We start from the raw sequence: 11,995 nt of genomic DNA, 5'->3' as shown, positions 1-11,995 counted from the left end.
AGATGCCTCAAAGATACACCGCATATGCAAGAGTGGGGTGTATATAATTGTGTGTGTGAGGATGTGCGTTAGTTTAAGAACTTTCTCAACAATGCCGTATTCAATATCATAGTCATTAGAGTGAGGGAGAGTGTATAGGCCTATGTGTTTGAAGTTATCTGAACAGAACCAAATGTTTAGTGTTTTCGTAACATTTTTGGACAAGTTTTAAAACTCTTGTTCTTTGTCCGTAGAAACAGTTATTTTTTCCCCATATAGTCACACTCATTTAGAATGCCTGAAGCTTTAACAGTACTTAAAGGTGTGTGAGAGAGAGTGAGTGTGCGCGAGCTGTGTACAAGTGTTAAACTTCAAGAACATTGATAAGAGGGAGTAGGCCTACTTAAGCATGGGAGCATTAATAGCTGTAGTTATGTTAGTGACTTTTGTGGTGTTTATGATGAAACGAGTGTCTGCGATGCAAAGGGCTAAAATAGAAGTAATTCCTATTTCTGACGCAAATCGCGCTGCAAGTCCTGCCTCTCCCATCTCCTCATGGTTTATAGAAGCAGGTACCCACGTGCCATCTCCTCATTGGTTATACCCACGTGGGTGATGAATGACGAACTGTGTTGCAGGTCGGTGTAGTAATACTATGAAAGTTTAGATGCCAATCACCATATAAGTTCAAAAGTTAGTCAGTAGCTGGTGTGGCCACCAGCTGCATTAAGTACTGCAGTGGCATCTTCTCCTCATGGACTGCACCAGATTTACCAGTTCTTGCTTTGAAGTTACCCCACTCTTCCACCCAAGGCACCTGCAAGTTCCGGACATTTCTGGGGGAATGGCCCTAGCCCTCACCCTCCGATCCAAACAGGTCCCAGACGTGCTCAATGGATTGAGATCCGGCTCTAAACTGGCCATGGCAGAACACTGACATTCCTGTCTTGCAGAAATCACGCACAGAACGAGCAGTATGGCTAGTGGCATTGTCATGCTGGAGGTCAGTCAGGATGAGCCTGCAGGAAGGGTACCACATGAAAGAAGAGGATTCCCTGTAACGCACAGCGTTGAGATTGCCTGCAATGACAACAAACTCAGTCCGATGATGCTGTGACACACCGCCCAGACCATGATGACCCTCCACCTCCAAATCGATCCCACGCATAGTACAGGCATCGGTGTAACGCTCATCTCCTTCGACGATAAACGTGAATCCGACCATCACCCCCGGTGAGCAAAAACGCGACTCGTTAGTGAAGAGCACTTTTGCCAGTAAAAATCAAATCAAGTTTATTTGTCACGTGCGCCGAATACAACAGGTGTAGAAATTACAGTGAAATGCTTACTACAGGCTCTAACAATAGTGCAACAAAGGTGTTAGGTGAAGAAGGTAAGTAAAGAAATAAAACAGTAAAAAAGACAGGCTATATACAGTAGCGAGGCTATAAAAGTAGCGAGGCTACATACAGACACCGGGCTGATTGAGGTAGTATGTACATGTAGATATGGTTAAAGTAACTATGCATATATGATGAACAGAGAGTAGCGTAGCGTAAAAGATGGGGTGGCGGGACACAATGCAGATAGCCGGTTAGCCAATGTGCGGGAGCACTGGTTGGTCGACCCACTTGAGGTAGAATGTACATGAATGTATAGTTAAAGTGACACTGCATATATCAAATCAAATGTATTTAAATAGCCCTTCTTACAATCAGCTGGTGCAGCAAGTCAGCACCTCAGGAGTAAATGTCAGTTGGCTTTTCATAGCCGATCATTAAGGTAAACAGAGAGTAGCAGCAGCGTTGGGGGGGGCACACAATGCAAATAGTCCGGGCAGCCATTTGATTACCTGTTCAGGAGTCTTATGGCTTGGGGGTAAAAACTGTTGGGAAGCCTTTTTGTCCTAGACTTGGCACTCCGGTACCGCTTACCATGCGGTAGAGAGAAAAGTCTTTGACTAGGGTGGCTTGGGTCTTGTCTGGTCCAGCGACGGTGGGTTTGTGCCCATAGGCGACGTTGTTGCCGGTGATGTCTGGTGAGGACCTGCCTTAAAACAGGCCTACAAGCCCTCAGTCCAGCCTCTCAGCCTACTATTTTTTTTTTTTTTTAAATATATATATATATATATATTTAGCCAGGTAGGCTAGTTGAGAACAAGTTTTCTTTTACAACTGAGACCTGGCCAAGATAAAGTAAAACAGTGCGACAGAAACAACACAGAGTTGCACATGCAATTATACAATAAAGAAAGTCTATATATACATTGTGACCAGTGAAAAAACCTAATGGAGCGCGTGCTACGGGTGGGTGTTGCTATGGTTACCAGTGAGCTGAGATAAGGCAGGGCTTTACCTAGCAACGATTTATAGATGACCTGGAGCCAGTGGGTTTGCCGACGGATATGAAGCGAGGGCCAGCCAACGAGACCATACAGGTCGCAGTGGTGGGTAGTATATGGGACTATACAGATGGCACTGTGATAGACTACATCCAATTTGCTGAGTAGAGTGTTGGAGGCTATTTTGTAAGTGACATCGCCGAAGTCGAGGCTGTTGAATGTGGTGATTGAAAGAGTCGAAAGCCTTTGCCAGGTCGATGTATACAGCTGCACAGTATTGTCCCTTATCAATGGCAGTTATGATATCGTTTAGGACCTTGAGCGTGGCTGAGGTGCACCCATGACCAGCTCGGAAACCAGATTGCGGACAGTCTGAGCACTGATGGAGGGATTGTGCATTCCTGGTGTTTCTCGGGTAGTTGTTGTTGACATCCTGTACTTGTCCCGCAGGTGTGATGTTCGGATGTACCGATCCTGTGCAGGTGTTGTTACARGTGGTCTGCCACTGCGAGSARGATCAGCTGTCCGTCCTGTCTCCCTGTAGTGTTGTCTTAGGCGTCTCACAGTACGGACATTGCAATTTATTGCCCTGGCCAGAACCTGTCTCTTATACACATCTAGATGTGTATAAGAGACAGCCCTTTACAATGAAGATCTGTGAAGTTAATTCGTAAAAAGCCAATTATCTTTGAAAGACAGGGTCCTGAAAAGGGACGTTTCTTTTTTTGCTGAGTTTACATATATATATTTTTTGTTAATTGCTATTAACTAATGCCATTAACTAAATTTTAATTATTTGCATCATAGACCACCATAATCCTATTGCATGGAAGCAAATGGATGCACTGCTACCAGTTGATAGGAAAATACACAGGGGAACACAATGTCATTGTTAAAACGTAATTGGCTGATGTTGGACATTTGACCATTTTTCAAAGTGAAAGGGGAGCTGAAATATTTTTGTTTATGAAGACTAGAATAGTTTGTGGGGGGAAAAAACTTTAAAGGAGAATTTAGGTCAAATTGACTTGTGAATTTCACATCCGCCATCTTGGAAATGAGTTGACAGCAGTGATGGCATGGTATTCTACGTGGACTCTGTGGACATGGACTGACATTGATTGTCACAGATGGTGTGACATTATACACTTTGTCTAATCGATAGAAGTACATTATTTTGACACTTATACGATGTGCAACTCCAGTATTAGGTGCTCTTAATGCTCTAGTTATTTCAACGTAATAGCCTGACATGTTTTTTCAGCTCAGGTTTACTCAAAAGCCCGACAACGCAGTGTAGGCATAGCCTATAGGCCTGGTCATTTTTTGTTGTTGTTGTACATCTTTTATGTATTTATTCGGGTTCACAGTGCYGACAGAACCGAGGTCCCTGTACCTAACGGTTCGGTACGAATTACACCCCTAGTGAACGGTCAAGTGCAGTCAGTTCGCCACCAGTCCCAGTTCAACGTAGCACAGTGCTTTCTTAATACTAGCTCAGAACTTGTGCAGTTTCACAGGGCACATATACTTCAGACAGTCCCATGCCATTGCTTGGGCCCATATAAGGAGTTGACTGTGGAATGAGTCCCAAATGGCACCATACTCCCTATATGGTGCACTACGTTTGACCAACGCCCTAATGGAGAACTTTGGAAGACTGAGGTTTGTCAGCTACGTAACGTGCTCATGAATGAAAAATGAGATAGATGCAACAAACASCTGAGATGTACGTTAATGTTGCGTTTGTGCACAAAATAAGTATTAAAAAATATGAAAAGGTAGTGCACTATATTGGGTATGGGYTGCCATTTGGGACARCGCTGTGCGATCCTCACGGACAGCCCCTCACGGACCCGATAACATATTCATATTTGTTCTGCTAGTGGAACTGAAAGGAGACAAATGTGATTACATGGTTCCATGACTGTAGTTTTTTCGTTGATGGCTGTAGCAGACTGTTGATGTCCACTGTATTTCTTGTTTCCACAGAGCCGCCACCCACAACAGGCCCAGCCAAGGTGGTGAAGGCCCCAAACCCCCGGCCTCGGAGAGGAGAAAGGGTAACGTTCTCCTCCTATTGGCCAAAATTGTGTGTGAAGTGTGTGCCTGTGTGTGTGTGTGTGTGTGTGTACACCTGAAAGCTATGCTTAGAAACAGTCCATGCTTCCTGGTATGCAAGTGGTGGTACATGGGGAGTCTGTCAGATAAGGTGTATAAACACTCTAAAGCAGTGGTTCCCAAACTATGGGGTGMMTTTTTTAAAGGAACTCAGTCCTGCTTTAAARGTACTCTTGAAAGTTGTAGTAGAATGCACAAGGTGCKTTTTGGWAATTGGGCAGTGCATCATCAGTTCCTCTTGTCATGTTAGTCATTGTAGACCTAACATGCTGAARGCTCATGTTGYTTTTGTCCARCCACACCGGACGCCATCAGGACACGCAGGTTGAAATATCAAAACTCTGAACCAACTATATTCATTTGGGGACTGGTRGAAAAGCATGAAACATATTTGGCAATTTAGCTAGCTAGCTTGCTGTTGCTAGCTAATTTGTCCTGGGATATAAACATTGGGTTGTTATTTTACCTGAAATGCACAAGGTCCTCTACTCCGACAGTTAATCCACAGATAAAAGGGTAAACCGAGTTAGTTTCTAGTAATCTCTCCTCCTTCAGGCTTCTTCTTTGGACTCTATATGGGGGTTGGCAACCAACTTTAAGGTGCATTACCACAACCGACTGGAGTGGAGTGTGGACCTCAGTTCATCTTTCAATCACCCTTGTGGGTATATGCTCCTAAAAACCAATGAGGAGATAGGAGAGGCAGTACTTGCCTCTCCCATCTTAAATAGAACATGGCTGGCTACACAACGTGCGCGAGCAGTGTGGGTGCAATGATTTGAATAACATGTATGTGTACATTTATTTTGCAACTTTCGCTCACGTGACTCGGGCAGTGTGGTCAGCATGTTTGAGAGATATTTATAACTTGTCAAATGTCCKGATCAACTTGCCCATGTCAGCGAGTGTTTTTTTATTTCGTTTTTTTAGCCCGTAGATGTTGTACTTTTTTGTCACTCATGTCACATTAGACATGGCAAAATGTATTCAATTGCAAGAAAATTTGCTTTATAAATGCAACATTTTCTTTGCTCCATGCCAATTTTTTTTTAGAATTGCAGGAATTAATCTTTAAACCTGCAAAATTCTCTCCACCAACAAGAGGGGTGTGAACAGTTTGTGTCATGAACAGTGATTGTGCCAATGGAAATAGACATGGTGCGGGATGTTCCCCAATGCTGGAAGGGGGGCCCCCCCGAGTGACAAAGTTTGGGAACCCCTGTCTTCAACCTTTTCTTGCCCAAAGACCACCTCCCAGGCAAACCGGCGACCAAGGGACCCCTATCATACGTTAGCAAAAAAAAAATGGTCACTTGTCTTATCATCAAGTGAATATGTGAACTCTTGACAGCCTATTTTATTTAACCATTAACCAGGTAAGACCCATTGAGGTTAAACACCTCTTTTGTGAGGGCAACCTATTAGCTGGAAAGGTACCTCCAAACACATTTTTTCCATTAGACAGTGCATTCTAAAAGTATTCATACCCCTTGACTTTTTCCACATTTTGTTACGTTACAGCAAAAATCCTCATCAATCTACACACAATACCCTATAATGACAAAGCAAAAACGGGTTTAGACATTTTTGCAAATGTATTAAAAATAAAAAACATACCGTATTTACATAAGTACTCAGAACCTTTGCTATTAGTCTCGAAATTGAGCTCCGGTGCGTCCTGTTTCCATTGATCATCCTTGAGATGTTTTTACAACTTCATTGGAGTCCACCTGTGGTAAATTAAATTGATTGGACATGATTTGGAAAGGCGCACACCTGTCTAAATAAGGTCCCACAGTTGACAGTGCATGTCAGCAAAACCCAAGCCATGAGGTCGAAGGAATTGTCCATAGATCTCCGAGACAGGATTGTGTTGAAGCACAGATCTGGGGAAGGGTACCAACATTGTTTTGCAGCATTGTCCCCAAGAACAGCACATGACCGCCTGCTTGGAGTTTGCCAAAAGGCACCTAAATGACTCTCAGACCATGAGAAACAAGATTCTCTGGTCTGATGAAACCAAGATGCCAAGCGTCACGTCTGGAGGAAACCAGGCACCATCCCTACGGTGAAGCATGGTGGTGGCAGCATCATGCTGTGGGGATGTTTTTCAGCGGCAGGGACTGGGAGACTAGTCAGGATCAGGGGAAAGATGAACAGAGCAAAGTACAGAGAGATCCTTGATGAAAACCTGCTCCAGAGCGCTCAGGACCTCAGACTGGGGTGAAGGTTCACCTTCCAACAGGACAAACGACCCTGAGCACACAGCCAAGACAAAGCAGGAGTGGCTTTGGAACAAGTTTCTGAATGTCCTTGAGTGGCCCAGCCAGAGCCCGGACTTGAACCCGATCGAACATCTCTGGAAAGACATGAAAATAGCTGTGCAGCAACGCTCCCCATCCAACCTGACAGAACTTGAGAGGATCTGCAGAGAAGAATGGGAGGAACTCTCCAAATACAGGTGTGCCAAGCTTGTAGCATCATACTCAAGGCTGTAATTGCCGCCATAGGTGCTTCAACAAAGTACTGAGTAAAGGGTATGAATATTTCAATTTTTTTTATTTCTAAAAACCTGTTTTTGCTTTGTCATTATGGGCATTGTGTTTAGATTGAGTTTTTTTTTTTTTTACATCACAAAATGTGGAAGAGTCAAAGGTTCTGAATACWTTCCGAATGCACTGTAATTTGTTTTTGATTTTTGTTGTAAACGAGGATTGTTTGTATTGGGCCACACRTTGTTGATATGGTGACGCTTTAATGTGATGAGCATAAAGACATGTTTGCATTCCAAATGGCACCCTATTTCCTATATACGGCACCCTATGGGCCCTAGTCAAAAGTAGGTCACTATGTATGGAATAAGGTGCCATTTGTGACAGAAGTGCTGAAGAGTCTGTTAAATTCCCTTGATATTATTTTTAGGTTGGAGATTTTGGTGATGCTATGAAGTGGCCAACCCCAGGGGAGATTGCAACTAAAGAAACACAGGTAAGTCAGTGCCCGGAGGTAATACTACTGACACACACACACACACACACCACCATCCCCCCAGTGGCCAGTTGAGTAGTGCACAGTGCTGTTTGCAGTGGTAGTGAACACACAGCTCTTGTTTATGCAGAAGTCCCTTCATGACCTCTGCAGGCTTAACCAGTCCCCCTCACTTATCAATTAATAATACCTCTTTGAACAGGAGACTTTTTCTAGTGTCTCATTAGTAGGAGAACAACAGGGTGTGCAGGCCAGGCGGGGGTGTTTGAAGAACAACACAGAGTGGAGTCATGATGAGATGTAAATAAAGTTGGCTCTCTTTTCCCCTCTGTTCATGACACTGATCTGGGTGTAATTGTAGTGTGCTCAGACGAGAGACTCAACTTGCTCTTTGTCTTTGAGYTCTTTCTGCTTAGCCTTAGTTAGCACACGGTATATCTACTTTAGATAGGAGTGTTAGTTTAGGTCCCAAATGGCACCCTATTCCCTACACGGTGTGAGAAAATACTTCGCTACAGCCCTGCAGGTAGAAAAATCCCCCTTCCTCCAMCTGAGGGGGAATAACCCTACCTGAGATCATCTTGAGAGTCCAAACATGAGCGCCACGGCTCAGCACTGTAGACTTAAATACACACCTGAGACGGGTATAGGGACTTAAAAGCCCAACTCGGCTCTATGGACTCTGCATCTAGCAGTGCACTTGATGCATCCATCCATCCCGTCCTCCATTTTCCGAGGCGATGGGTCGGTTGGTCCCACGGACAGAACACTTCATTTGTGGCCTCTTACAGTAGCATAATCCCGCAGGCTATTTCTGATCGCGGGGATTTGGGTGATTGTAACTGGCAGAGCGATTTTAAATGTTTTTTTTTTTTTTTTTTTTTGACAAGGTGAGGGGCTGCTGCCCACGTTCTGCCAAGCGAGCACAGACCTGAGATGTAGGTTTCGGCCAGGAATAACCAGGCCTGAGGAGATGTAGGTTTCGGCCAGGAATAACCAGGCCTGAGGAGATGTAGGTTTCGGCCAGGAATAACCAGGCCTGGACGGGTCCCTATAAGAGGGATGTCCTTTTAGGGATCCCCACAATAAGTCCCACTGCCACCTCCGAACCTCTCCTGCTATTCCGGGAGCTGTCGGCAACCAAACTTTTCAAACACAACTAAATCAGTCAGTTACTCGACAATGTTGTAACTGAGAATTTGGTATTGACATTTTTTTACTTTACGTTTTAAAATAGGTTGCTGTTTTTCCCCAGAAAGGTACTAGGGCTGTGAAGGTGTTGGTTAAATGTTGTTTTCGTAGTGTTTAGGTTTGTGAATGTAGTTTACTGTGTCCCTGGTGTTATGAGTGGAGGGCCTGAGTTTGGGTGCCACACCTCAACTATCACAACAACCCTTCCCAGACACCGATCTTCTTTAGAATCTTCTGAGTATCCTTCCTGTCCACAGAATGAAAATGGTGTTTAAAATCCTGCCCAGTGAATGACAGCAAATTCTGTAGAATGATTCAGAGCACATTTCGTTAACACTTTTTCGCCACCAACACAATCTCATAACAATGACTGATTCCATACCTTTTTCAATACACACTCCCATTACAAGGCATTGAACACACACGTCATCATCATCTGTCATTGTCGTGTGTGTGTGTGCCATTGTTGAAATGGCAAACATTTTATTTTCCTTCATGACGCAATCCTGTGATTATGATTGCGCCCTTTTGTCCTAAAAAGCCTCCCTTCTGTCCCATCTGCTCAGATGGAGGTTGTGAATCGGACTGTGTCCTGCCCCATGCCCGTCAGGCAGGTCAGAGAAGTGGGCTCCACACGGAGATCCCCAGTAAGTTCACCCTCCACAGGGACCCGGAGCAGCCTGGACTTGGAGTTTCCGGCCTCCTGGCTCCATATAACCTGAATGAAAACACAGGATACTTACTCAGCAGGAGTTTAGTGGTATGGCCTGTTACCTGGAGTGATGTTAACCAATCCTAAAGCTTGCTGGGGAATTAATAATAATATGGGGAGACTGTTGCACAGACTCTGACTAAGCCTACTCCTGGGTCGTACTACCAATCAATGGTGACTCACCATGAACATGGTTTAGTCAAGTAGTTGTCGTAATGTGACTCTGTGCAACCAGCTGTCTGTGGCTGTCCAGCAGGAGCATAATGGTGGAAGGGCCTGCTGCCGTGGTGAAATTGGCTTTATATTAGGTGTTCACTCCTCAATGGCCGTTAACTTCCTATTTAGGCTATTGGTTTTCCGGTAGTTACTCATTTGTGCTTAATGTGAACAGCTATTCTGGATCCAGTTCAAATGCAGGAAGTGTACATCTTATCGTCTATTTGAGTGTGTGGGTTTGTATAGCGATTTAGTTTTCGGTCACATTTGAATGGATGTCCAAGTAACACCCTAGTGCAGTGCGTTGTTAGGGCTGTCCTTGCTAAATAGTGGACAGGATTTTTTGTGTGGATTACTTCATTTGTGACAAGTAAAAAAACAAAAAAAAACATCCCACCGCATATTTAAGTGAGCGTAGTAAAAGTGTGTGAAGCTAGAAAACGACTAACCCGTTCTTGCAAAACTAACCCTTCAAGTGAACGCTTTGCAAAAAGTGCCCTAGAAGAGGAGTTATCTAGATGAGTGTGGAAGTGTTAGCTGAGGGAGTGAGCTCAAACATCAAGTGAACTGAACTTGCATTTGATTTGACCAAGTCACACGCTGCATGATGAGCAAAAATTATTGTACACACAGGATCTGCAACTGTCTGTAGGCAGCTCTCTGTGTGCATCCTGCCTGGATCTTATCCACTTCATACCACCAATGACTTCAATGATGAACCCTATGGGCCCTGGTCAAAACGAGTGCATTATATAGGGGATAGGGTGCTATTTGGAGCACAACCTTTAATTAAATAGTCTGGCCATCTATATGGCCCATGTCACTCACCAGTCACTAGTCTTAACCCCCGGACTGGTTGTGTCCATGAGTGACAGCAATAATGAATAGAATGGGATTTCTGTGCTTAGTTGGTTTCCTTTCCCATGCACAATTGAGTTGCACCTTAAGAGCACCACGGTGGGAATCCTAACTTCCACCTCTGTCAGATTTTCACTTGGTCTCCCTTTGACATCAAAGCATGACAAAGTGAAAATTTGACTTAAATGAAAGTTAGGATTTGCCCCAAATGATGATGGCTTATGTGCAACTCCAGTAGCCAGGTCAGTCTCGCCCGAGTGCACTGTAGGTCAGTCTCGCCCGAGTGCACTGTAGGTCAGTCTCGCCCGAGTGCACTGTAGGTCAGTCTCGCCCGAGTGCACTGTCGGTCAGTCTCGCCCGAGTGCACTGTAGGTCAGTCTCGCCCGAGTGCACTGTCGGTGAGTGTGACCAGTGATCAGCAGCCTTAGTGTTTGTACCATATTCCCTATTTAGCACATTACTTTTGACCAGTGCCATATAAAGAATATGGTGCCAATATGGTGCCACACTAAGTGATCCTCCTAAACCTGGGTGGTAAACCTGCTGTGATAGTGTACCCTGTGTTAACTAACCTACCCCCCCCCCCCCCCAGCCCCCAAGAAGCCTGTGGTGAAGAAAGAGTTGAAGGAGAAGCGCGACACCAACGACGAGAGCAAGGAGAACCAGAATGCGAAGTCGGACGACTCTGGAGAGGAGAAGAACGGCGACGAGGACTCTCAGAAGAACAGTGACGAGGACTCTCAGAAGAACGGACAGAAGAAGAAAGGTGCGTTCCTTTACTTGGATTGACCTTTTCTTTTTATCTTTTTAATGACAAAGTGTGAAAAAACGGCACTTTCCTACAAGTGACTCGTTTCAGGAAACTATGTCCCATATCACTACTTCACAGGAGAGCCAATTAAACGTAAACTTAAATTTTTTTATATCAAAATGCGGTTTTTGCCAGAGGCCTTCTGGAACATGTGAAGTTTCATGTGCCTTAATAACAAACTTGTATGCCATCTGTAAATACGAATAAAATGGTTAAATTACGAGCGTAGTTGGTTTAGCCACGGAAAAGTCAGGAACCTTCCCACTAGCCATGATTGGCTGAGATAATGGATGGGCTGAGATAATGGATGGGCTGGAAATGCCGAGAGATGGATTGGTCTGCCATGTAGCACGCTTCTGTCTATAATGAGCTGCATTGTATGTGTAGGTAATCCTTTCTAACGCAGATTTTTTTTGGAAGATGGCTCTCCACTTTCTGGAGGACAGAGTATTGAAATCATTGGAATGCCCGGTGGAAGCAGAATATGATGGCTAAGGAGTTGGAGAAAATTCTGGCATTTGGTTGTGAATGCTGAGGGAGTTGAAAAGAGATCACAGACGGCTATTGTAAAACACCTGTCCCTGGATTACATCTTCAAATTTAGGGCAACCATGGTGTCTGTGACAGAGGGAGAAGCGTTCATCCATGTATACAGATAAGAGAGTCTAGCGAGCTACATTTTCAGATATTATACTTATCTAATTTTATCAGGAAGTTGTTTTCATTGCAGGTTAAAGCGTACTGTTAGCTAGCTAGGTAATATTGGCTGCCTCGCTAG

The 11,995-nt window shown here is 44.4% G+C and overlaps 1 protein-coding gene across 1 annotated transcript in view; it reads left to right on the top strand.

Annotated features, from left to right (window-relative positions):
• Positions 1–11,995, top strand: part of LOC111962030 (la-related protein 1) — an 87,338-nt gene that overhangs the window by 15,744 nt on the left and 59,599 nt on the right. The window contains exons 2-5 of the mRNA XM_070442924.1: positions 4,313–4,383; positions 7,364–7,429; positions 9,187–9,268; positions 10,999–11,172. Of these exons, the coding sequence (XP_070299025.1) occupies positions 4,313–4,383; positions 7,364–7,429; positions 9,187–9,268; positions 10,999–11,172 (393 nt within the window). The remainder of the gene's footprint in view (positions 1–4,312; positions 4,384–7,363; positions 7,430–9,186; positions 9,269–10,998; positions 11,173–11,995) is intronic.

The sequence above is a fragment of the Salvelinus sp. IW2-2015 genome, linkage group LG4q.1:29 (assembly GCF_002910315.2).
Source record: "Salvelinus sp. IW2-2015 linkage group LG4q.1:29, ASM291031v2, whole genome shotgun sequence".
NCBI lineage: Eukaryota > Metazoa > Chordata > Actinopteri > Salmoniformes > Salmonidae > Salvelinus > Salvelinus sp. IW2-2015.
The sequence above is the reverse complement of the archived record's forward strand: the minus strand, read 5'-3'. Positions and strand labels throughout refer to the sequence as shown.